This window comes from Ursus americanus, chromosome 22, assembly GCF_024610735.1.
Source record: "Ursus americanus isolate L20-20 chromosome 22, mUrsAme1.1.p, whole genome shotgun sequence".
NCBI classification, from domain to species: domain Eukaryota; kingdom Metazoa; phylum Chordata; class Mammalia; order Carnivora; family Ursidae; genus Ursus; species Ursus americanus.
The window spans coordinates 11897477-11924439 of record NC_142148.1 but is presented as its reverse complement, the minus strand read 5'-3'; the positions used below and the strand labels follow the sequence as shown (position 1 = coordinate 11924439).

The window sequence follows — 26963 nt, the reverse complement described above, 5'->3', positions numbered from 1 at the left end:
TGTAGAGATTACTTAAAATAAAACTTAAAAAAAACCCCAAAACAAATGGAAGTATATTTTGGGAGGGAGAATAAACCAATCTGAATTGTGTATTTTATTCCTCTGTTCATCCCTCAGCATAGTCTACCCCATTTACTTCCTTTTTTTTTTTTTTTAAGATTTTATTTATTTATGTGACAGACAGACAGCCAGCGAGAGAGGGAACACAGCAGGGGAGAGGGAGAGGAAGAAGCAGGCTCCCAGCCGAGGAGCCCGATGTGGGACTCGATCCCAGAACACCGGGATCACGCACTGAGCTGAAGGCAGACGCTTAACGACTGCACTACCCAGGCACCCCTACCCCATCTACTTCCAATCCATCTTTACGCTTGTAGAGGACCTGGATGTGGAGGAAATTCTTCCTAGAAGTTCTCTTGATGTCTGTCCTAGAACTAAAAGCAGTAATCCACCGAGCATCAGCCATATACCAGACATTCTGTGTACCGAGCACGGTCTCATTAAATTCACTACACCCTGTGGGAGAAGTAGTCGTCCCTCTTTTGCACATAGAGGGGAGTAGCTTTCCAAAGTTACACTGGGAGTTCAGGTTTTGAAACTAGGGTCTCCCTGAACCCACACTCTAACTGTGCTGTGGAAATGCTGCTGGAGAGAAGGAAGCTCAAAGGGGACAGAAGGGATCCCAGATAAATTAGCTCCTTGTTGCAAAAAACAGCTTTTACCCTTTAGAGTGGTGGTTCTCATCCTTTCTGAATCCTAGGTTCCTTTGCCAACTAGATGAAAGGGATACCCCTTGAGAAAACTGTATGTTTGTAGTCTGTCCTATATAATTTTAAGGAATACATACACTTCCCCCCACCAGCTCAAAAATTATAATAGTTACCCAGTAGCACATACCCATGACATTAAAAGAATGTGTTCAAAGCCATTCATTTAGGCTGCACCTAACAGTCTCCAACAGAAGGCGCCATTTCAGTAAATAACGGCACACCTGCGTGATGGAGTATGGTTCAGACTCATTGTCTGTGTATCTGCTTACAGAAATCTAACTCTAATCTAAACCAAATGTCCATCTAAGGTTGTTAGGTTAAAAAAACCAAGTGCAGAACCGTGTTTTTTGTTTTAAGGTTTATACATTGCATGTGCATAGCTTACCTCTGGAAGGACTCAGGAAGCTGTTAACAGAGTTGCCTCTGGGGAAGGAAACTTCAAGTTAAACCTTTTTATAACCAAAAATTCTTTTTACCTTGAGTAAAAATGACTCACCAGCTAAACAGAAACCCCACACCACAGAAACAGGACCAGCCTCCTTGTAGGCAGTGCCTCCAATCCCATCCTCACTGTCTCAAGCTGCTTGAGCTGCTTCTAACAGTTGACGACAAATGTGGACCATTGATTTTCTCAATCATCGTTTTTATTAATTGGCTTTATAGGCTAAAGTGCATAGTAAAGACAAAAAAGGATATGCATACATAGGAAAAGGACATTTTTCTCACCAACATTAGAAAGACCTGAGATGCCTAAGTGTCTGTTCTAGGAACACTGGACTGAGGGAAAATGTATGCAGGCAGCAGGCCTGGGGGCTGGCTTCTGGCATGGGTCTGGAGCCTGCAGAAGCTGCTGGCATGCTAACCCTGCCCAGGCAAAAGCTGTAATAGTGTTGGGACAAAGGGTCACACTTTGGATAGGTGCTGCTGGTACCCAATGTTAAGTTTAGTTCCATTCAGGGCCCTGGGGAACCAGCACTACTACTGAACTTCTGCAAAGAAACCTCCACCATCCCAAAGTGCCGGTCATAGGAGAGGGTATGGGATCACTCCTTAGTTGACCTGGGCCTGCTGCATAAGTTGTAGTCACAACTTTCCCACTCTCAGTTATGTAACTGGGTCAGGGTTAGTCACTGAAGTCTTTGTCTTATCACATGCCTCCGTCTCCGGGAGTGAGGGTGCCCAAGGAGAAGGGTGGGAGGGATTTTTGTGCTCCTTGAAAGGATAAGCAGTTCATAAACAACTCCTCTGGACCTCTGTTTATTAGAATTAAAGTTAGTCTACAAGTTAGGGCCTGGCAATTAGAATTGAGTCTGCTTCACTGAGTTCATACTCTGTGGCCCCGGAGCACTGCAGAAAAAACATCTGACTGAGTCAGGACCCAGAGATACCAGTAGGTAGCCCGAGCTGGAAGCCCCAAACGTGCTCCAGGGAGCCTGTCCACTAACTTGCAGGAGAAAAAAAGAGAAGAAATCTGTTAACTCTGCTCTCAGTTCTGGAGGTAAAGTGCTTATTCTAGCGCAGGGGAAATCTAGAAACAAATGTGGGCAACCCCTAAAAGTGGATCCTTAAATAGGTGCTAAGACTAAAGGACAATAGTAAAAAACAAACTTCGGTTCCTTCGCAAGGGAGCCGACCCCAGCCAGGACGTGGCTAGGCACAAGGCAGCGGTGCGCCATCTTCCTACATCATCCTCTGGATCTCTTCAAAGTTCATCAGGTTATTGGCTGTGTCAGACCAGGCAGCGTGCTGGGCTCCATCCATCTCAGAAGCAAGCTGATTGCTCCTTTCCAGAGTATGATTTATGCCCCCAATCACCTCCTTACAGTCAGGACATGTGCCCCTCTGCATGGCTCCCCCACAATCGCTAATCACATAGATGTGGCCATTGGGACACTTGAACCAGTGGCCACGAGGAAAACCCATAGCATTGACTATCTGCACTCGTTCTTCCTCTGAGATGCCCAGGCCAGAGCAGGGAAGGGTGTTTTTCAAAGCTTCCATCTTTTTCTGCACAAGCTGTTCATCCTCCTGGGTGAACTTAGATGTTTTCTCAAGGATCTTCCGGACACTGTAGACCTCTTCTGCTGTGCTACCTTTCATCTTCCCCTCTGCTATCTTGCAGCGGGACAGGAGGTTCACCAGGTACGTGAGCCTCTGGATTTCACTTTGGAGGTCATCGAGTTCCTGGCTGGTAAAGCTCAAACGCTTCTTGGCTAGCCACTCATGGACCTGTTCTAGTCGAATCCCCACTCTCTCTTGCTCTGAGACCTTCACCTTTTTCAGAGAATCCCACAGGCCAGCCAAGTGGTCATAGAAGCTGATGTAATTCTCAACAAGGCCCAGGTCCTTCACTGACAGATTTTTCTGGTCCAGCTTCTCCTTCAACATCACAAAGTCTTCAGGAAGCAGCTGGTGGAGGAGGCTCTTGCTCTCCAGCAGGGCCTTAAGTCGTTCCTGGCTGGTTGCAATTTCCCCTGCTGAGCCCTGAATCTTTTCCTTGACAATTTCAATCTCTTCCAGCCGCTGTTTGATGCTGGTTCCGTACCGTAGGTTTTTACGGATGGGCACCTGGCAGATAGGGCACACCTTCAACCTGATGGCAACTTCATCATCCTTCTGCTCATTCATGTAGCGGTCCAGGGCTTGCACCTCAAAGATGTGGCTGCAGTCTTCTAGCTGCACAAAGCGGGCATCAGGCTCATCCTCGAAGCCAAAGAAGATCTGGGTGACTTCCTCCTGGTGGCAGACACGGCACTTCTTGGGGCATGGCTCCCCACACAAACCAATGCAGGGGTGGCCACAAGCCAGCAGCTTAGTACAAGGCACGTAGCACGGGGGCCGGTTGCAGGGTTCAGAGCAGAGTTTGGTGCACTGGTAGTGCTGGCAGCGCCAGACACAGGGTTCCACGCAGGGGCTGCACAGTTCCCCACACTTCTTCTTGCACTGGCTGTGGACACAGCGATTCTGGCAGGTCCGCTGGCAGGGTGGGCACTCGCCGATGCACGGCTCCTGGCACTTGTGTGAGCAGATGAGCAGGCGCTTGCAGGGCTGCCGACAGCGCTCATGAAAGCGCCCTTCGAAACAGCTGTGGCAGGAGCCGGGACAAGGGTGCCCGCAGTCCAAGACGGTGCCACACTTGGTGGTGCACTTGACTGGCAGGTCATACATAAGGTCTTGCACATTACCACACTTCACCTGCTGGCTGTGCCCACACTTGAGTTTCACGGTGACCATTTCCGAACACAACCGCACACAGTCTTCACCACAGGGGTGGCTGCATCTGTGCCCACATTTTAAGACCTTGGGGCAAGGCTCTTGGCAGCAAAAATCTGACTCAGGCATGGAACAAGGAACCATTTGTTCATGGCCGCACCGAAGAATGAGTTTACGCACCTTCACCTGACAGGGCTGACACTCCTGGAAGCAAACCAGAGGGCACCGGTGCCCGTCCTGGCAGATGACCTTCTGGCATGGCTTCATGCACTGGAACTCCTTGTGTGAGGAATCATAGGGGTGGCAGGCACGGGTGCAGACGTGCCCACAGCCCAGCCGGAACTCACAGGGTAGGCTGCAGCCTCCTTCGGGCACTTTTTGGAAATCAGAAGCTTTGGATACTAAGGTGTGGGTATCGGGATGGTTCTGGCAGCATAGCCGGAGCGTGCGGCCGATTTGATTGTTCTCTCGAAGAGTATGGATGATCTTGCTCCACAAGGGCACCTTGGCCAGCATCTGCATGTTTCCGATGCAGTACATCCCCTTCTTGGCACGGGACAAGGCCACACAGATGCGGTTGGATATCTGGAGAAAACCCACCTTGCCTTCTTCGTTGCTCCGCACCAGTGAGAGGAGGATGATGTCATTCTCTTCTCCTTGGTATTTGTCAACCACATGGACCTTGACCCCAGCAAATGTCTTGGCTGGCATGAGTTTGCGCAGGCAGAAGAGCTGCCCGGTGTAGGTGGTGAGGATGGTGATCTGGGAGGGCAGGTACTCCTGGCACAGGAAGTACTTGCACAGTTCTACCACAAAGCGAGCCTCATGCTGGTTCTGATGGCTTTTGCCTTCTTGGATTTCCTGTTCAGGAAAGTTGTGTTCCACAAAGAAAAGGTTGGAAGAGACCCCCTAGAAAGGAAAAGAAGTGATACGTTAGGAGGTTCACTCGTGCAATTTTTTCTATCTCCACATGTATTGGCCACTGACCCTATTCCAGGGAGAGACCCTGCAAAGCTCTTTGTGAACTTTGTACCACAATCTTTAACTTTGGAGTCAGTCACCATGTGCTTTCTTTTGGGACCATGGCAAGTAGGGAAACAGATAAAAAACTTGTCTATTTTAGTTTTCAACACATTTGTTTAGATATAAATATTTAAAACAGCCATCCACAATCCAACTATTATAGTCCGGGAAATAGCAGCTATGATGATGAAGATGTTGAGGGAGCAGCTACCTTACAAGCACACCACCGTGACCGCTTTACACACATTATCTCCTTCAAAACAAGGCAGTACCCATTATTCTCACCGTACAGAAGACCCTGATACTCGGAAATGGTATATAACTTGCTGAAAAGTTACAAAGCTACTACTAAGTGGCAGAGCTGGGATTCAAAACCCACATCTCTATCTCTCAACTTCTATTATTATCTCTCCCCTTAATAACCAGCTTTTTAAAAAGCTGGCTCTAGGGGAGCCTGGGTGGCTCAATCGGTTAAGTGTCTGTCCCGGCTCAGGTCATAATCCCAGGGTCCTGGGATCGAGTCCTGCATTGGGCTCCCAGCTCAGCAGAGAGCCTGCCTCTCCTTCTCCCTCCACCCCTCCACCCTGCTCGTGCTCATGCTCTCTCTCTCTCGCTCTCTTCAATAAAATCTGAAGAGGAAAAATTAAGGAAAAAAAAAAGCGGGTTCTAGTCCCTTCTGAAAACACTTCTCCCTCCCAAGGAAAGACAGCCTTCTAGGTTGTTGATAGCATCACAGAAAGATCAGGTAGGACAGGCTCACCTTTATCTTCTCATATTTGAGAACAGAGGGATGATTCTCCAGATCCTGGTAAATGTAGGGGGTCAAAAGTCGGGCAATTTCAGGGCGCATGCGGTGCTGAAACAAGATATATATGTCATTAGAAACATGGGCAGAGAACAAATAGATAAGTTTCCTAAAGGCTAGGTTGCTGGTGGAAAATCTGGAGGTAATGTGAAAAGAATAGGCAGAATGTAAACAGCTCCTTTGCCCAACACAAACTCAACACAGGCTGATCTTGTGCTATTTTGAAACAGAAAAGAAGTCTGACAGTCACTGCATTACTAAACCAGTTTTACTTTTATGAGACCTTTCTTACTGGCAGTTGGCAGGCTCCCAGGAGACTTCTCCTGGACATTTGGAAGGTAATAACAGAAGTTCAGCTTCTCACCTGGTAATTCAGACGGACAAAGGGAATGTTTACTTTCACCAGCCGTTCAAAGAGGGATACCTCAAGGTTGAAATTCTTGGCTAGATCATACACGTTGGCACTGGGGCGCAGCTGAGAAAAGAAACAAGTCTAAGGACTCTGTATTGACACATTTTATCCATCCACCCATCCTCCCGCCCATCAAAATGTTTTTTAAGTGCACTGCTCTAAGTACTGACAGCTTAAGGATAAAGAGCCAGAGAGCCATGAAGGCAAGAACTAAGGGTGATGTAACAGAGTGCCCAGGGGTGGGAGTTCCTTTAAATAGGCCTCTGTAAAGAGTGACATCTGAGTTGATGCCAGCATGGAGGAAGTGCCTATCATTTGAAAAGCAAGCCATGAGAGGAAGCAGGAAGGAGGGCAGGGGTGGGAACACAGTGGGCAAATGAGATGGTGATAGGAGAAGTCGGAGAAGCAGGCTGAACCTGAGACTATTTGCCTCTGTAAGCCACTTTAAGAAGCCTGATTTTTATATTAAGTCAATGGAAAATCACTGGAGGGTCTCAAGCTGTAGAGTGACATGATCTGATTTATTTATTTATTTATTTAATATTCACTTGCTCCTTTATAAAGAATGGATTAGAGGACAGCAAAAATGGAAGTAGGGGAACTGGGAGCTTACTGTTTGACTAGTCCACTTAAAAGGACACTGTAGATTATAAAAGTAGCAGAGAACAGAAAATGAATGAAACTACCTCTGAAATATACCCCAAATCTAAGAGCACTTGCTCTTAAATTGAATGTGGAAAGTGAGGGAAAGAATCACAGAAAGCCACCAAGCTTGAGGACTGGTGAAGCAGAGAGGCCAGGGTCTTCTGTCTGAGTGCACCCCTCAGTCATCTCTCTTCATCTTCTAGGGGCTCCTGCCCTACCTGCTGGTGGTCCCCAATCAGAATAAGGTGCTGGCAAGCTTTGCTCAGTGTGGCAATGGTGTGGGCCTCAAGGACTTCAGCAGCCTCTTCTACAATGACAATCCGAGGTTCCACCTTCTGCAGGATCTGACGGTATTTGGCAGCACCTGGAGTCAAGAGAGAAGAGGCTCCCTGAGCTGAGGCACTGGACCCTGGGACAACTGAGCCCTCACATTCAGCCAGGGCTGCGCACACCCCTGAATGAGACCACAAGTGCGGCTGGGTGGTCTCCAGAGCATCACACCCATGTCGGTCATTATTGGGGTTCAGAACGCAGCAGGAACAAGTGGGTACATTTTACTATCACTTCCCTAAACACAGCTTGCTTTCAGTAGCTTCTCATGGCCTTTTCCCTCTAACCTACTAAAGCAGCTCCTCTTTACCTGTCCTAGATAGTCTGATAGGAGTTTGGCACCAGGAGTGGACCCCTGGATCAGGTAAAGTTCCCCATGCTTTCTTACCTGTGGTTGTCATTCCTACAACCTGGGCATCTTTCAGGATGTGCAGGTCTTCCTGGAGCCTCAGCTCAGCCATTCTCTCAGCTGATGTGCGGTACTGGCGCTCATAGTTGAGGATCTTTCGGCGGGTGTCGGCCTGGTACATCTGTAGCCACAGCCTGAAGAATGTGAAGAACCAGAGAGAGGAAGATGTGTGCTCTTTGAGAAGGTGGAGGAACCCCCTTCGGTGTGTATGAAGTGGAACCTAGACCCTTGAGGAGCTTACAGACCAGAGAGAGAGAGAGAGGAAGGAAAGACCCAGGTTTACTGGGACCCAAAAGTCCAAAATGCCCAACAAAAAAGATGTGCAGAGACACGTACATAGGTGGCCAGGAGCTACGGAGGGGAGTAGGATAAAGAAAAGATGTTAATTATTGGGAAGCAAGTAAGGGACTTCAAAAGCTTCAAGAATCTCTCCCAAATTCTCCCTGCCCCACTCCTGCCTGAGGCCCCTCCCCTAATGCTCCAGAGTCTTGTTTACAACTAAAACAGATCGTGTCACTACACTACTCTGCTCACTAGGCTACTCTGCTGTAAAACGTTCCAACAGCTTTTCAATACACTTTGAAAAGTGGCTTTTGATAATCCAGGCTCCTCGTCTTTGCCTCATTAGGCCCTGAGGTCAGGCCCCTGCCCACCTCTTTGACCTCACGTCCCATTTCTCTTTAAGCCACAGACATGCTGGCTGCCTTCTGTTCATTTCTCAAATGGCCATACTCCTTCCTAGGTCAAGCCTTTACGCATCTGGTCCCCGTAATTTCATCTGTTCCCCATTCCCTGCTGGCTTTGTTAATGTCTACTAATCCTTCAGATCTTGCCTCCGATGTCACTTTCCTGGATATCTCAGACCAGCTCAGATCCCATGTTAATCTTCTTAGCACTCCTTGCTCCTTTCCTTCTTAGCGTTTATGTCCACTTGTAACATTTTATTTGAGCAATTGACTAATTTGTCTCCCTGGATAGACTTTAAGCTCTGTAAGGGTAGAGCCTAGTGTCTGTTTTATCCCGTGGCTGCACCCCTAGCACTCAGCACAGTGGGGGTATGCAACCAATCATTAGTTAACACTGCTGAAGGTCGGGGTGAAGCGACGGCGGGGGGGGGCGGTGTTATGTTCCAGGAACAGAAAAAGAACCCCTTGGGGAAATAACATGGGCTGGCTGAGGGGCAGGGGTGAGGAGTGAGCATAATACCTATATAGCTGCCATCGAGAATTCAGGTCCAGCTGCCAAACATCCTGGATTTCACTGGCCTCAGTCTCAGTCATGGTGTTCAGTTTACGAAGTTCAACCTTCACTTTCTTCTTCATTTTCTTTTTCTGGCTGCGCTGGGTCTGTGGACATCAATACCAGCCAGGGTTACCACGGGCCCAGTTCTAAGACCAAGGTGGGAGCAAATTAAAAAAAGAAGCTGCCACCTCAGAAGAACTTCTTTGAATGTCTCACACTCTTCCAACACATACTCCACCGCAGAGTGGCCCAATGAGGGCTCTGGAGCCAGTCTGCCTGGGTTCAAAGCCCCATCTACCTCTTACTGAGTTGTGGGACCTAGAGTAAGTTACTCAACCTCTATGTACCTCAGCATCCCCTTCTATAAAATGAGAATACTAATGGTACATTTTCGCAGGGCTGCTGAACAGACTGAAGGAATAAACACATGGAAAGCACTTGGAATACTGCTGACACTAGTTATCACTGAATGTCTTTTGACCACATTCTATTTCTCATTCCTAAAAAATGTCACAAAAGTAGCAGACGTGAGTCTTTCTTGTTGAATGCCATCCAGGGCCTGCTAAGATGGTCTTAACACCATCATAGTACCTTCAACAAGTGGGTGAAAGGGACCATTTAGGGGAAAGTGCTCTCCCTTGGCTCTGTACTAAGTCTGAGGCCATGAGCCTTTAGAAGGACTGGCATGAAAGATGGATGTCACAATATTATGTACCTCCCCCCACTTCAAAACCAAACAAATCAACTCCTAAGGCCATGTGGCAGAGAGCTGCCCAATCCATAATTCCACGTACTGGGATCAGACTCCATCCATCACGTACAGTGATGCTGAACTCAACTAGAAGATCGGGCTCAAAGCTAGCAGATCAGTGAAAATAGCATCCAGTCAAAGTTGCCTTTGAAAGTCCCTTAAATCATCAGTGGGGGTCAGAAAATGTTTTTTTGAGTATCCAGTCCTCTACTGTCATAGCAAGGCACGGTAAATTCTGAGGACCAATTGTTTCTACCAAAGGAAGGACAAGAGGGAAAGTCTGGGTGTTCACACCATTCCGGCTTTAAGAGAAACATCAAATTCCAAGGTGAATGAAGGATGCGTATTCCATCCAGGCTGTACAGCTTGTTTCATTCTACTTTACTTGAATTCTCTAAAGTCTTAATGTACTGTTCATAGGCTCATTTGTACTTGAGAAGATAATATCCATGAAAGCACCAAGCACTGAGATCACGTGTTTGATCTGACCCACATGTGAAGCATTTTTCCAAAAGTCCAAGAGAAGCATTTGGTTACCTGCTTCCTGTTTTTCTAAGTTGGAATTTCTTGCCAGGGCTCCTCTGAAAGGCCATAATCTGTATACTCTTTGGAACTGAACCCACCTTATATGATGGTTAGGTTGTAAAATGGGCAAATTAACTGTGAGGACAAGGTGAATACACTGTTGTAATAGAAGTAGGTGAAAACAAGGGGCTGCAGTTCTCATCAGAACACATGTTCTCAGGCCCGTTTCAGAAAAGTTTAACCCCCACCCACCTGGCAGTAGTAACTGAACTCCCATTTCCCATTCTCTTAGGGCTGGCTTCCAGAGGCCATGAGCAAGTGAGTTTACCTCCCACTCTCCGGCATTTTGCTCCTGCCCAGCTGTCATTCCGGGGCCATAGTTGTCTAGCCTCATGGCCAGAAGCACTTTAGCCAACTCCTGGACTGCCCCATTCTCTTCCTTCTTCCGCCTCCGGGGCCTCACCACCTCTTCCTCCTCAATCACCCGGTCTGCTTGAATTAGGTCAGCCTCCTCTGCAATCTCAATCAGCGAACCTTCCTCTTCCCCTTCTTCTTCCTCCTCTTCCCCTTCTGCCTGGGCTAGGAGGAAAGCAGGCAGGACAGCAGTGAAACTCAAAGCCCAAGAATAGCGGAGGGCACTTACAAGAGCTCAGATGCATGAAGACATTCTCAAGGGGTTTAAGTGGTTACCTCTAGCAGGTGAAGCTGGGAGAAATGAGAGTTAGGGGAGGGAGACTTAGATACTTTTTTGTTATATTTTTAAATACCATGTAAATGTATCCCCCCCTTAAGATTTTATTTATTTGAGAGAGAGCGAGCAAGAGAGAGAGAGAGAGAGAGAGAGAGAGAGAGAGAGAAGGAGCAGGGGGAGGGGCAGAAGGAAAGGGAGAAGCAGACCCTCTGCTGAGCAGGGAGCCAGACATGGGGCTCAATCCCAGGACTCTGGGATCGTGACCTAAGCTGAAGGCAGACGCATAACCGACTAAGCCACCCAGGCACCCCTAAATGTATCCCTTTTTAAGAAAGGTTTTACTTATATACAAATACACAAAAGAGGTATGCAACGTAAATGGGCAATTTAAAAGATAATAAACATTCTTAAAATGAACATCCGGGTACCTCACACCCAATTTAAGGAGAAAATCACCCATTTCTTGAAGACCCTTGTGGGCCTGTCTAACCTGAATTTTATTGCTCAACCTCACCCCCCACATTTTATTTTTTTATTTTTTAAAGATTTTATTTATTTATTTATTTGACAGAGAGAGAGAGAGACAGCCAGGGAGAGAGGGAACACAGGCAGGGGGAGTGGGAGAGGAAGAAGCAGGCTCCCAGCAGAGGAGCCTGATGTGGGGCTCGATCCCAGGACCCTGGGATCACGCCTTGAGCCGAAGGCAGATGCTTAACGACTGAGCCACCCAGGCGCCCCCCACACCTTTCTTTTAAAATACCTTAACCACATATATAATGTAGACACATCTCTAAACTACACGTTGTCTAGTTTTGGCTTTTTTTTTTCCCCACTTTCTGAGCTCTATACAAACAGAATAGTATTGTATATATTTTCCTACAGCTTGCTTTTTCCATTCAGCCTGTTTTTGAGATTCATACATTACCATATACACTGTGAGTCATTCCTTTTCATTTTGTACAGTATTTCATGATCTGAATGGACAGTAATTGATCCATCTGTTGTACAAATGTTGATGAACATTTGAGTTCTTTCTTTTTTCTATTTTTATAAAGTGGTTGTGCCAATTAATATCCCCATTAGCAGAGTTCCTACTGCTCCACATTCTTATTGGTGCGGGGTTATAGCTTTTTGCCAATCTGGTGTGTGATACCATCTCATTGTAGTTTTAGCTCCTCTCTTTTCTAATGAGCCTTCATATGTTTATTGACTATCAGAATTTCCTGTTTTGTGATGTGCTTATGAAATGTCTTTTATTTATTTGCCTATCAAACTATGACTTGTCTCTCTCAGATTGATTATAGCTCTTTATATACTCTAGGTATTACTTTTAAGTTTTATTCTCTGGTCTACCATAGTCTACCTTAAGATGTGATTCTAGGTAGACATGCACTCTTACCTGTATTTTCAGGTCCTGCTGGAGCAACATTTTGGGTGAAGGAACCGACACCCAGACCCAGCCACTCCAGCATCATGGAATGCTTCCAGCCCTGGAAGCAAACCCATTCGCTGTCCTGAAGAAGGAATAATTATCAGTCATGAGAATTCTATGACAACCAGCGTAAAGGTTTCTGTGAAGGATCAAAAGTAGTTCCCTTAAAATTTAGAGGCTGTAAGTTGGCAACCCTTGGGCTACTGGATCATTAAATATGACTTGCACAGAATTTTAAAAATAAAAATTTCCCCTCTCGATAAAATCAGGATCTATGGCAGCAACGAGCCTGCATTCGAGAACAGCAACACATGGCTCCAAGTGCACTGCGACCACTTCTTTTCCAGTCTGCCAAGCCCTCTCTACTTTCCAGTGTCTCATATCTAGGCGGCGTTAGTCATTTATAGATCTTGATTGACCCTTTCAGGCTTCTGGGTTTGTAACCCTAGAAGTCACCAACTCATTGATAAGACAGCTACCATTTCACTGGGTTCCTGGCCAGCCACTTTACAGAAACCATGTCAGTTAGTTCACAGAATATCCTTCAAAGGCAGGCATTATTACTGCCCCTGTTTGATTGCTGAGACACCTGAGGACCACATTGGCCAAGGCACACAGTCAGTGTGTATGACTTAGGTCTGCTGACGTCAAGGCTCTCTAGATGTGCGAGGCTCCCTTGTTATGATTTTGTTTTATTTAACAATTGCTTATAGCACACTAATTAAGCTAAATGGTTTACAAATATTAACTTGCTTATCCAACTAACAATCCCGTAAGAATTACATTGGTCTGTAAGAAACTGCCATTTTTGCAAGTCAAATTTACAAATATTAGCAATTTTACATGGTTCAGCTTAATGTTATCATCCCCATTCTATAAAAGAGGAAGCGGGCACAGAAAAATGAAGTAACCTAAAAAAAAGAAAAAGAAAAAGAAAAAAAAAAAGAAAAATGAAGTAACCTGCCTAGAGTAAAACCAGAATTCACATCCAGCAAGCTGGCTCCGGAGTCTTGCTCTTGACTAGTATACTCAGGCTTGACTAGTACACTCGGCCACCTCTCCCTTATTAAAAGGTACTTCTCACATTATGGCAGCGTCAGATTATTAAAACAGTGAATGCTTTGGATTGCTGCTTCTGCTGGAGACTCGCTCCAAGTACTGAGGCAAGAGAGATGCTTAGAGGCCCCAGGATGACCCCTACCTGTACTGGTCCATTCATCAGGCTTTTCCAGTGCTGGGGGGAGATGTATTTCTCCAGGTGCTGTTCCCGGAGTACACCGCGCATGGTGCACTCCAGGGTCTGGGCCCCTTCATGCAGCTCTTGCTCTGACTCTTTCATTTGTGTCACGATCTGCCAAGAACAGAGGGAAAGAAATGGTGAGGAAGTACCACCATCCCCTGAACTCAGTTCCTCCCATGAGAGAAAACAGAGCTAACACAGGAACAGCAAGAAGAGAGATTAATAAATAGACCAGTCAACAAACAATTTCCAAACACATTACTGTGGTCTCAAAACCAAAGGATTACTATTTAAAACGTCTAAAAGACGCCCACCAACCAGTAAAAGGAAACAACTAATACAACAGAAAAACAGGCCAAGAATACTGCTGCAGACACTTCTCTCCTTTTCTTGGTAGAGTTTTGTCTGGGTACACTGCTGCCCAGCTAGAGGATGGGCTGTAAGCAAGGGCTGCTGGTGGTTTGGGGAAGTGGCCTTAAAAGGCGCTGGCAGGGGTTGGGAGGGGTAGTGTGCCATTTCTGTCCTTTCTCCATCTTGATTATGAGGGCAAAGGTCACTCCATGGGACTAGCAGAGTGGACTGCTGGAAGGAACCTGGGTCCTCCACCACTCTGCGGAGTGCCTCCTTATCGTCCCTAGAGAGACACAGCTCTCTAGCATATCGCCACCTTGAACTATCTCGGCTAGCCCAAGCCGGAACTCACACTCATGTAGGCCCTCCGGAGGTGCATGGGGAGGCTGCGGCGGAACTCCCGCTTGTTCCTCAGCTCCCGCAGGGTGAACTGCTTCAGGATTTCACTGTTACTCCTTCCACCTACCCGCACGATGCTGGTCTTCTGACACTTGTAGATGCCTGTGGAATAAGGCAGAGCACAGCAGAGGTCAGAGGAGCCATGCAGGATTCTCTCAGGAGAGAGCTCCATGTGTTTGGGATGTTGTTGCAGCTGTTCCCTTAGAGAACAAACTGGTGCTTACAGGAATCTACCCCAGAGATGAAACGACCTGCAGAGCAGTAGTGAGGTGCTTAAGAACATAGGCTTTAGAATCAGACAACTGGGGACCCAAATCTTGGCTTCACCACTATTGCTATGTAAACTGTGGCAAGTTACTTAACTTGAGCTCCAGTTCTTCATCTGTGATTTGAAGAAAGAAATACTCTCCTTATAGGGCTATGGTCTGGATAAATGAGAGAGTGTCTGTATAGCTCCCAGGCAGGTCCTGGCACAAGGTAAGCAGTTAGTAAATGTTCTCTATCACTCACTCTACAGGTATTTGCTGATTGGTCACTATTTGCCAGGCTTGTGCTAGGTTCTTAAGATACAGCAGGTAAGGGGCCCCTGGGTGGCTCAGTTAAGCATCTGCCTTCGGCTCGGGTCCGTAATCCCTGCGTTCTGGGATCAAGCCCCACATCGGGCTCCCTGCTCAGCAGGAAACCTACTTTTCCCTCTCCCACCACCCCCACTTGGGTTCCCTCTCTCGCTGCCTCACTCTGTCAAATGAACAAATAAAATCTTAAAAAAAAAAAAAAAAGATATAGCATGTAAAGCACAGATGCAGTTCCTAATTTGTTCTCATGTCTCACAGTCTGGCAGAGAAGATACACATTAAACAATTTATCATAATAGCAATAAGTACAGTAAAGACTATAAGCCCATGATGGTATAAGTATGTAACAGGGGCCCTTACCTAGTTTACGTGGGGTAGTGATCCAATTCTTGAGGATCTAATATTTAAACTGAGATCCCAAGAATAAAAAAGATCTAATCTAGGTTAAAGGAAGATATAAAATGGATAATAGTATTATAAGCAAAATGAAAAATATATACTTACTCATTTATTAATACAATTAGTATTTTTTTGAGTACCTAGTATGTGCCAGAATCTGTGAATATAGCAAGAAACAGGGCCGAAACCCTCATAGTGTTTAGAGTCTAGGGTAGAAACACATATAATAAATTGTTACATACGTATTAAGTTTCTGAAGAAAAAATACAAAAGGAGACCCCGTGTCTGGGGGCAACTGGGAAAGTCTACCTGAAGAGAGATTTAAGTGACACCTGAAGAATGAGTTGGAGCCAACCAGGCTAGATGAGGTCAAGATGGAGAGAGAGGGAGAGAGAAAAAGTGCCTTCTAGGGAGGGGGGAACAGCATAGTCCAAGGGAGAAGCTGGAGGAACTGAAGAAAATTGGTGTTGCTGGAGTTAGGGAGAACAAAGGAAGAGGTAGGAGATAATGTTCAAGAGTTAGGCTGGAGCAGACCACACACAGCCTTGCAGCTCATGGAAAGCACTATGGACTTAGTTCAAAGACAATAAAAAGCTACTGAAGTTGCTGATAGTTCAATTATTAATGTCTTGAAGGAGAACAAATTTGCCTAGACTTACCTTCCAGAAACTGGTCCAAAGCATGATTAGTATAACATACAACCAAGATGGGGAATTTCTGGACACTAATTTGCCAGACGGGCTCGTTGGTTAGAAGCGCCTGAACAATTTTTAGACCCACGTAGGTTTTGCCTAGAAAACAAGGAAAAAGGAGAGTTAAAAAAATTAAAGACTTCTTAGAAGGAGTAACTAATTATTTACAGAAAATTATTATTTTAAAAAATTTAAAGTCATACACGGAGACGATTTAAAATCCAAGAAACACAAATGGGTATATTACGAAAAGCCCCCGTGCTCTTCTGCCCCCAGTCATGCAGCTCCTCTCTTGGAAGCAACCAGTATTACCAGTTTCTTGTGCCACTTTCCAGAGTTAGTCATTCTATGCAAATGCAAACAAATAAGAATATAGTCTTTCTCTAGCCTTCCCCCCCTTTTTTAAATATTCTATTTTTATTTATTTGACAGAGAGAGACAGACAGACACAAAGAGAGCACAAGCAGGGGGAGCAGCAGAGGGAGAGGGAGAAGCAGGTCCCCGCTGAGCAGGGAGCCCCAGGCAGGGCTCAATCCCAGGACCCTGAGATCATGACCTGAGCCAAAGACAGACGCCCAACGACTGAGCCACCCAGGTGCCCCATCCCTTTTTTTTTTTACATGGAAATAGCTGCAGACTATTTTCACTATTCTACATCTTGCTTTTTTCACTTAATGAATGTACCTTGGAGATAGTTCTCTATCAGCACATAAAAAGAATCCCCCCTTTTTTCACAGCTGTAAGGTATTTTTTTCACAACCATAAGGTATTTTTTAGCCAGTACCCTCATGCAACAAATTGTTTAGAAATGATTTCTATGTATCACAGTAGACTTGCCTTTGTGATAGGAGGGGAAAACTCACAAATTTCAACATTGAAGTTAGAGTTACAGACTCATTAGTAAATGGCCAATAATTAAGTCTACAAACAGGTAAATTATTGTTCTGTGTCAGGCTGAGAAGGTAGCCACTGTCCTCGAAAAACTCAGAGTAAGTAAGGAAGCAATACAAGAAAATCAAAGATTTCAGTGTAGCAGGATAAATAACAATGTCTTCCTTCCTTTTTTTCCTTCAAATAATAAGTATTGAGCACCTAATACTCATCAGGCACTGGGTTAGGTGCAAGAAATACAATAGTGAGTAAAACCACCATGGTTCTTATCGTCCTGGAACATACAGACTTGTAGAAGAAAAAGATAATTACTCACAAAAACAAATGTAAAATCATAAAGGTGGGAAATGAGAAATACACAGTACCCAAAAAACATATAATTGGGATTCTGGCCTAGTCAATGAGATTAGAAGAGACTTCCCTGGGGAAGTGAAAACTGAGTTAAGAGTGGGCAAGTAGAACTAGGGATGGGGTTGCCATCTTCCAGGTAAGTAAAAACTGAGGCTCGGCTTCAGCAGTAGAGATGAGATAATGAGGCAGACTGGGGAGAAGCTTCAGAGGCAACATTGATTGGAACTTGATGATGGTTTGGCTAGGGTGGGAAGCAGAAAAGGAAAACTAGGTTTCTGGTTACAGGACTGGATGGATAAGGATACCTCAGGAGGAAAGAAAATCTCTGTAATTCAATATTTGCTCTCCTCCTCCTACTTCCTTCCCCTTAGAATGGGTAGTTTTGGGGATTTCCACCTCAAAAATGACTCCTTTATTACCTCCCCCTCACATATGCTCTTTCCTAGTAACCATTTAGGTGTGTGACTTAAGCAAGCCTGAAATTATTACTATACTTGGAACTAAAGAGTCCTACTTCAGGTGATAACATTAAGGGAAATTATCTGTAACATGTAGATTTTGAAACAAAACAGCTCCTACAAATCAATAAGCCATTTGAAAAGAAGCTACTCCACAGAAGTAATAATATAAATAGCTAATAAACTCAAGAAAGGATATTTAATCTCATCCTTCATTAAACAAATACATATTAACCACTGTGATATATATTTCTAGGGGGCAATTTAGCAATATCTGTTAAAATTACAAGTTTACAACTGAAACTAATGATGTACTTTATGTTGGCTAATTAAATTCAAATTTAAAAAATTACAAATTTACATATTCTTTGATCAAGTTAGGAATTTCTCTTCTGCATTTATTTTGTTTGCATATGAAATGACTCACAAACAAGGCTATTCACTGAAATATTATTTGTATTAATAAATCTTTCCACATGGGACTGGTTAAAGAGATTATTCCATTGTCTGGAATATTATGCAGTCACAAACAAGAGCTACTACTTACGAACGAATACGAAAAGATCACCAAGATATTTTATAAGTGCACAAAGCCACATGCACAAGAGTGTTTCTAGCACAGTGGGTTAAAAAAAATTAGGGGTGGGGTGCTGAGGAGCTAGCTCAGTAGGTGAAGCATGTGACTCTTGGGTCTCGGGTTGTGAGTTCGAGCCCCACACTGCGTGTGGAGATTACTTAAAAATAAAATATATAAGGAACGCCTGGGTGGCACAGTTGGTTAAGCCCTCAACTCTTAGTTTCAGCTCAGGTCATGATCTCAGGGTCATCAGATTGAGCCCTGAATTGGGCTCTGTGCTCAGTGTGGCGTCTGCTTGAGTTTTTCTTTCCCTCATCCTCTACCCATCCTCCCTGCTCTCTAAAATAAATAAATAAATTTTAAAAAATAAAATAAAATCTAAAAAAAAAAAAGAAAATAGTAAAGGGTAATAACTATATTCAATTTGTGCATTTGCTTGAATATTCATAATTATCTCTGGAAGGATGAACAAGAAAATAACATTGTTTGCTTTAGGGACGGGAACTGAGTAGAATGGTGGAGACTTTTTAAAACTTCTGAACAATTTTTTATTAAAACATAAAAAATAGGGGCACCAGGGTGGCTCAGTCAGTTCAACAACTGATTCTTGATTTTGGCTCAGGTCAGGATCTTGGGGTCCTAGGATTGGGGCCCCACATGGGCTCTGCACTTAGCAGGGAGTCTGCTTAAGGAATCTCTCTCCCTCTGCCCCCACCCCCACAACATGTGCACACGCGCTCTCTCTCTCTAAATAAACAAATCTTAAAACAAACAAACCAAAAACATAAAAACTAATGGGCCAAAATTTTTAAACTTGCAGATCAGCAAAAACGGATTAGCAAAAAAGACCGATAACAATATTGGAAAAGATATAAGGAAATGGGAACATTAGTTCATTCTTGGTGGGAGTATAAACTGGTACATCCTCTTTTTTTTTTTTTAATTTATTTATTTGAGAGAGAAAGTGAGTGCATGAGCAGGGAGGAGGGGCAGAGGGAGAAGCAGACTCCACACTGAGGAGGGAGCCTGACGCAGGACTTGATTCCCTGACCTGAGCCAAAAGCAGACACTTAACTGACTGAGCCACTCAAGCGCCCCTCTTTTCTTTTAAGCCTTGAAAGTATCTCTTTAATTATGCATATTTTTCCATTATATAGGTGTTTCTTATCAGAAAGAACCTTCCACAGGTGCCTGGGTGGCTTGGTCAGTTAAGTGTCTAACTCTTGGTTTCAGTTCAGGTCATGATCTCAGGGTCCTAAGATCGAGCCTCACATCAGGCTCTGAGCCAAGAGAAGTATGGTGTGGTAGATAGGAGAGCCAGGACAAAATGAGCCACACTGCCTGAGTTCAAGTCGGGTCTGTCACTTATCATCTGTACGAATGTCAACATATTATTCAACCTTTCTTTGCCTTAGTTTTTCATCTGTAAAATGGAACTGTTTCTACTTCACAGAGTTGTTGGGGATGTAATGAGTTGATACATGGAAAGCATATAAAACACTACTTGGCACATAGTGCTGTTATTATGTATTTGATATTATTTAAAGTAATATAAAATCAGGGGCACCTCGGTGGCTCAGTCAGTTGAGCGTCCGACTCTTGGTTCTAGCTTGGGTCCTGATCTCAGGGTTGTGGGATCAAGCCCCAAGTTGGGCTCTGTGCTTGGCGTGGAGTCTGCTTGTCCCTCTCCCTCTGTTCCTCCCCCTGCTTGTGTTCTCTCTCTCTCAAATAAATAAAATCTTTAAAAAAAACCTTAAAAATATAAAATCAAATAAAAATTAATACAGCCTTTGATGAAGCAAAGGTCATGCATCTTCCTAAGTCTGACTCCATAGCAGTCTTCTCTAACCTTGTGATTCTGATTACTATGCATACCAATGATGCCCACTGGAAAATCACCACGAACAGCTACTTTATAGATAAGTCTGATGCCCATTTTAGGAGAAGGTCTCTAATCAAGATACTCTAGAAACCTAGAGTCAAGCCTCCCTTGCCTATCTCATAGGGCAGATGTCATAAGCTCTGAAAAATTCTCTTACCTGTTCCAGGAGGTCCTTGAATAATAGCCAGTTCCCTTGTGAGAGCAAACTGCAAGGCTTCCATTTGAGAGTCATCCAGCTTCAAGGCTTCTTTTGAGGGCCACTGGCTGGGGTCTAAGATGTTCACTCTGGGATGTCTCAAGCCCTCAGCATTCCTCAAAGGTTCCCCAGTGGCTGAGGGATTCTTTATTAAGGGAGTGAAATCATATCTGCCCCCCATTAGCAAGTACCGTGGCTCCTTCACATAAGAGTCACACTCCACAATGTTCCTCTGGAAGGGCACATCTTCCTCCTGGACCTCCTGGAGTCCTTCCAGGACATGCCTATAGGCCTCAAAGTATGCAGTTGTCTCCACCATGAGGAAAGAGTCAGAGGGCTGGACCTCTGCGAGCAACTGTTGGCTCTGCTCATTGAAGGAGAGCTGGACGATTCCTCGGCAGAGATCTTCCTGCTCCCGGTTAGACACAGTGGCAAAAAGAAATGTTTCAAAGTTGTCCTTGGACATGCACACCAAAGATCCATAGAGCAATCGCTTGGAATTCTGCCAGCGAACAAACTTTAGTGGTTTTGTGTCAAACTGCACCTTGTAGACAATGCCTGATGATGAACACACGGGGGTGATAATCCTGGTATCAAAGTAGATTCGGATGTCATCAAACTTTCTCTTCCTCAGGCCTTGGTCTTCAAAGCTTTGCAGAAGTTCCAAAATGCCTTCTCGTAGGGGTCTAACAAAATCTTCCCTTAAGAGTCGGAAGTGGGTATCCAGATAGATAGCAGTGCTGTCATATTTTCCAGTAATGATGTTGGGACGAAGGAATGGCCTCTCATCCAAGTGCACTTCATTGTAAGTAGGGTAAATGGGCATGGTCCTATAGCTCTCAACATGGTCTTCTGCCTCAGGCTGCACTAACGTGTAGGTGTCCACTCTTAAAGTGCCCTCTCGCCTCTTTTCCTGCAGATGTTCAATGATGGTCTGCACCTTTTCCAGGTTCTTCTCTGTCTCCTCTTCTATGTCAACCCCAGAAGCTCTCAAAGCATTCAGAGAAGCTGGCAGGAGGGAAATAAGCATGGAAGTTTCCTGCACAGAGCTGGCAGGGAAGACACTTACAAGATCCTGGAGGAGGGAGATGATGTTGCTTATGTGTTCTGGATACTGGTTTCGAATATCAGGGATGGGTTCGGTGATCATCCCTACCACGTAAGTTGGCAGGCAGACTTTGAGGAATTTGGAGTTCTTCAATATGCCCAGGACATGGAGAACGCTCTGGCGGTCCATTTTGGAACTGCAAGCCTTCCGAAGAACCTGGCAGATGAGCTCAAGGAAGTTGGATTTCATAACAGAATGAGACAGGAGCTCTTTCAGTCCTACACTTGTGGCAAGAGTGATGACCACCTCAGAAGGGTCTTTCTGCAGAAGATTTTCTAGGAATTTGTAGCCCAGTTTCTTCACCTGCTGTGGCTGTTCTGAAGGCTTCTGGTGGGGGGTCCGCCACTGCTGGAAGTTTTCATCAGACCATGGTGGTCTGTGATTCCTTCCCTCCTGGTTGCCATTTCTCCGCCTAGCATCATTTTCCTGACCACGTCTTTGGCCTCTAGGTTCATCACTCGTGTGCCCCTCATGGTTTCTCCTTCCCTGATGTGGGTTCCTGCCCATAGCCCCAAACCTTTCTTCTCTTTGCCGTACAGGAACAGCATGGTTGGTGGCCCTAGGCTGCCTTCCGGGCTGGTTGGCTCCTCCTCTGAGAACATTGGCTGGTGGGTTATTGGCCTGATTTCTAGCTCTTGGTGGTGGTAATTCTCCATCCGCAGGCCCTAAACACAATGGGAATACTGGGTAAGCACAAAAATGAAGGTGCAAGGAAATCTAATAGGACAACAATGGAAAGACTCTCATTTTCGAAAACAACTAAGGAACTTAGATTTTCTTTGCAGAGAAAATTTCCTATGAAGTCATGTAATAAATGTAAAATAGATTACTATGCTTGCTGTATATATTATGAAACATTGTTTTTTCAGAGGGTGCAAAAGGGAAAAAGAATAAACATTTGTTGGGGCACCTGGCTGGTTTAGTTGGAAAAGCATGCAACTCTTGATCTTGGGGTCCTGAGTTCAAGCCTCACGCTGGATGTGATTAAATAAATAAAACTTAAAAAAGGCAAGAATAAACATTTGTTGAGTGCTTAATACATGCTAGAGAATAAATACTTGCTAGTATCTCATTTAGTCCTCATAAGCTAGGATTGTTTCAGAGGGTCAAAAGATTAGTTCATTGCTTCTAGTTTTTTGCCAACACCAAACGATTGCCAAAACATGATTTCTAAAGCCAAACAGATCTGGTTCAAATCTTGTCCTTGATACTTCCTCACTGTATAACCTTGGCCAAGTCGAATAATTTCTCTAAGCCTAAGTAGCTATGTGGGTGTAAAGATTAAATATTTATAAAATACTTACTAGAATACCTGACACATAAAAAGCTCTCATTATTAATGTTATTACTAGCAGCACTAGTAATACTTTTCTATTGGGAATACCCTATTGACTTCTAGAGTCATTGGTTCTACCACTAAACAGTTATGTCACAGGCGACAGAGGCATCAAGTGGGATAAAATTACAAGAGAAATGCTTCTTGAAATTTGTCCAGCATTAGTTGGCAAAGGGGATGGTGGGGCTTCCTTTACCAAGATGTTTTTGAGCTAATTAATACTTGAAAAGGAAACTAAAAAATGAAACTGAACTTCTGTGTTAGGAAACTCAAAAACGAAACTCAAGTTTTTCTCCCTTCCGAAGCACAAGTTCATCTACACAGTATCATCTACTACCAGCTCGCAGACAAGAAGTTGCTGGGGGGAGGGAGGAGATACAACCAGTCCGCACATGAAAGTTAGCATCATCCTGTGGATGAAGCTGAACTTGTTTTCCTTAATATGCCACACATTTCTTAACTTGGCCAACGTACCCAAGCCCAGTTTTTTTCACTTTCCTTTCCCATAAAATTGATAGAGCTGACCCAACTTAGCAGAACTACTTGGAGATTTTAAAAACAACAAAATAAGATCGTATACAATGATGTGAAGATAAAAATGTTACAAATGCACATCATATTCAAGATGACCATACCACTCCATGACATCAAATGCTAAATCCATTTTTGTACACTTTTTGTTTTGCACTTTGTAGGGAAAGTTTTAATGTGACAACATAAAGGAACATTTGATAAAATATAAATACTGTATTACTAAAGTCTAAACTTAATGTGTTACTTTCTTATTTACTTTTCAAACTCTCAAAGTATCAGAAGAAAGTCATCCTTCTAATATTTGGATCAGACTGAAAGGCTAGATGTTTTAGAGAATGAAAAATTGTACTGTTTTTCATCCTTCCAACATTCATACAGCTCAAAATAAAATTCAACAGTTCTTTCTCATTTGTTCCACAGCTAAACTCAGATGACATATTGCAAACTTAGGGAAAAGCAAGAATCCATTTGGTTTTGTTTTAGAAAGTTCTAAGCAAACAGAATCATCACAGCAGTAGTGAAGCTTTTGGAACTAACTGCTTTGGTGACTAGGGTTCTAGACACATGCTATCACATACATATCCACTAGCCATGTATGGATGTTAAGAATCTTAAATGTGGCTAGTCTGATTAAGATGTGTAAAACAACACAAGTAACTCTGAAGACATAATACCAAAAATAGGGTAAATATCTCATTAAAATTTCTTTATACTGATAACACCTTAGGATAATAATATTTAAATATATGTATTCAATTATTACAATAAAATGACATTATTTGGATATACTCATTTAAATAGGTATTGAATTTTATTAAATTAGTACTAAATTTCAAAAATGGATTTCACCTATTTCTTTTTGCTTTTTTTAATGATGCTACTAGAAAATTAAAAATTATATTTTTGGCTTGATTATGTTTCTATTGGGTGGTGTTGCTCTAAACCACAGTTATTTCCAACTCAGACACCTTACCACTACCTTTGTTAAAGTGAATGTACCCATTCATCAGCTCTCTTAGGGAAAGGAGAAGGCTGCTTATTTTTCAGAGTCCTTCATGCTATGGCTAAGGAATAAGCCATTCTTCACTTGAGAGATGCTGTCCATCTTAGGTGGGCTGGCTCATTGATACAGAACTCAATTTCCTTCCATTAGGTAGAAAATCTTGCTCACCTCTGTGGTTAGTATAGGGATTCCTTGGCCTGGCCTCCAAGCAAGGTCTTCTGTCTTCCATGTCTGAGTTACCTGAATTCCTTCACGTTCACGTTACTTTCAGTTACCTGGAAATCTGCACAGATTGAGAGAGATCAGGGCCCTTGAAATACAGCATCTAGCACAAAAAAACCCATAATAGCATCAAACCAATCCTTCTGCCTCTACATCTTAATGATTTGTTAACTAAGAGTTAAACACAGATTTAATCACGCGTGTGAGTGTTCAACTCTGTGAATGCCCATATATGATATAAAATGTTAAATTCACAATTTAGATGATTTCAAATCCCCCCGTTTCCTTCACCCCTGCACTTCACTGGGGTAGAAGTTCATCAATTCCCATTCAAAACTACTGTTTGGTTTATGCCTTTAGCCAAGTTACTTAATCAGTTGCTAGGTTTCATTTTCCTCTCCCATAAAGCAGACAAATATTGTTGCCAGGACAGAAAGTAGTATGTTTTTGCTAATCCAAAAACCATGCATTCACCATCCCACCCAGCATTTATATTATACAGAACTCTATAGCTTACAGTATTCTATTTGTAAATAATTAGTGAGCAGTTATCCCTTATCGAATTCTTTGGAACGCAGCCAAACTGATTAAGCCCTCTGTTCTACTGAATCAAGAGAAGGAAATTACACGTTTCAAAAACCAGAGGCTTAGCCTCTACAGGATGCTGTTTCCCTAGGACCAGCTAGGAATGTGTAGTTCTTTCCTTCCCCTCTTTCTTCTACCTTGAAGGTTTTTGACAGTGATCCTGTAAGAGGAAGGGAAGCCCCTTTAAGGGAACTTCTCAGTACAACTCACACACATCATATGAGCTGGGGCTAGGGAAAGAGTGGGTGACTCAGTCCTCAGCAAAGGGATTTTTGAGACTGTCCCTCTCACTGAGTTTTAAAATATTCATAGTTGGAAACTGTGAATAGATTTGGCATTATATGAGGAGTAGCTTTTATCCTCATCAGAAAAAGGAGTCCTTTTCCTTCCTGCTGGCAATATTGTGGGTGAATCTCTTTCCTCATCATATCAAATCTAGCTCTCAAGTGCAGATTCAGTATTTCCGTTGTTTTTTTTTTTCTAATAAAAAAAATTCTGAGGAGAAAATGCCTTCTTTCTCTTGTTAAAAATACTAAAATAGAAACTCAAATTTTCTGGGATAAAAGAAATGGGGGGAAAAAAAGCAAAGGGAGGTGCAGAGAGAACAGGAAATGCCATGAAAAAAAGCAGACTAAAGTGGGTCTCTTTGGAAGTCAAGGCCTAAAAGGGCAGGAAGAAGAAAATCAGTGATGGTCAAGCCGGTAGAGGGGTCAAATCAGAGGAGAATGGTAATTACGGGGGGGGGGGGCGCACACTGAAATGAGAGGCCAGAGGTGGGTATCAGAGGGATTCTCCAGAGTCCCGAGAGGGTAGTAGAAGGATGGAGGAATCACTGGCATCCAAGAGCCCAGGGCGTCCCGATGGAAGTATTAGGGCGTCGAGAGGGAGTCAGGGCCGTGAGGTGGCATGCAGGTGCCACGGCTAGGCTGGGGCGGGAATGGCAGGGGAGGTAGGGGGGTCTCCAGAAGAAGAGGGTAGGGCTGAGCTCAGCTGGGGGGGGGCGGTTGGAAGTAGGGATGGGGAGTGCAGGTGCTGAGGGTGCCTCCTAAAGCTGGAGGTGGAAGGAGGTGATGGCAGGTAAGGACAGAAGAAGATGAAGGGGGCGGCTGGGGCAGAAAAGTGAGGGCAGAGATGGGGGTGGGGGGCAGAACTAGATGAAGGGGCCAGAGGCAGAGGTGGCGATGGAGACGCCGAGGGGGTAATGGGGCTCTGAGGGGGGCACCTGCGACTCTGAGATGGATGATGGGGAGATGGGGCACCGAGGGGGCGGCGGGGATGCTGAGGCGGGTACGGGGCGCCAGGGAGAAGCGGCGGCAGAGGCAGTGGCGGGCGGCGCGGGCGGCGCGGGCGGCGGGGGTCGCGGCGGGCAGAAGCAGGTGCGGGGCCGGGGCGGGGGGTCACTCACCCGGCTCCGCCGCGTCTTCTCGCAGCCGCCGCCGCCGCCGCGACTGGTGTTCGGGCTCGGGCCCAGGAAGGTCTGCGGCCCCGCCCGGCGCCGCGCACTTTCGGTTTCCTTTCCCGCAGACACTGGGCGGGGCGAAGGGCCGGGCGGGCGGCCGGGAGGAGGAGGAGAAATGAGAGTGGGGGGAGGAGGAGGAGAAGTGAGGGTTGGGGGAGGAGGGGACCTCGGGGCTGCGAGCTTGGGGGCCGGGCCCTGGGGCACTGCCGGCGCCCCCGCCCTCAGGCCGGGCAGGGGCTGGCTGACCGGTTGGCGTCGCCTCAGCTCCCCCCGGCGGCGGGGCCGGCGGGCTCGGGCGGGCGCGACTGAGGGGAGGGGACTGCGGGGGGAGGGTTAACAGTGCCCAAGGCCGTCGCAGGCATCAGCCCGCCCCGGAGGAGGGGGAACCCGGCGGGCGGCTTAGTGCGTGCGAAGCGCGACATGGCGGCGAGGCCGACAAGCCCTGGTGGCCCCGAGTGTA

General features: G+C 45.1%; 1 protein-coding gene across 1 annotated transcript; it reads right to left on the bottom strand.

The window, feature by feature from the left end:
• Positions 1 to 1389: 1389 nt before the first annotated feature.
• ZNFX1 (zinc finger NFX1-type containing 1) lies at positions 1390 to 26946 on the bottom strand. The gene is made up of 14 exons (XM_045771535.2): positions 26450 to 26946; positions 24406 to 24520; positions 20218 to 22029; positions 15869 to 16000; positions 14189 to 14337; positions 13447 to 13596; positions 12213 to 12327; positions 10451 to 10701; positions 8811 to 8950; positions 7584 to 7738; positions 7084 to 7229; positions 6173 to 6283; positions 5764 to 5859; positions 1390 to 4889 (listed from the first exon to the last, which is right to left on the bottom strand). The coding sequence occupies exons 2-14, from the start codon at positions 24464 to 24466 to the stop codon at positions 2448 to 2450; spliced, it is 5760 nt and encodes a 1919-aa protein (XP_045627491.2). The 5' UTR covers positions 24467 to 24520; positions 26450 to 26946; the 3' UTR covers positions 1390 to 2447.
• Positions 26947 to 26963: the final 17 nt, after the last annotated feature.

Coding starts and splice junctions, on each gene's coding strand:
- ZNFX1 (XM_045771535.2), bottom strand. CDS start 24,466: ATGGAAGACAGAAGACCTTGCTTGGAGGCCAGGCCAAGGAATCCCTAT. Junction 8,951..10,450: donor AAAATGCCGGAGAGTGGGAG/GTAAACTCACTT, acceptor TGATGTCCACAG/ACCCAGCGCAGCCAGAAAAA. Junction 4,890..5,763: donor TCAAATATGAGAAGATAAAG/GTGAGCCTGTCC, acceptor TTTCCTTTCTAG/GGGGTCTCTTCCAACCTTTT.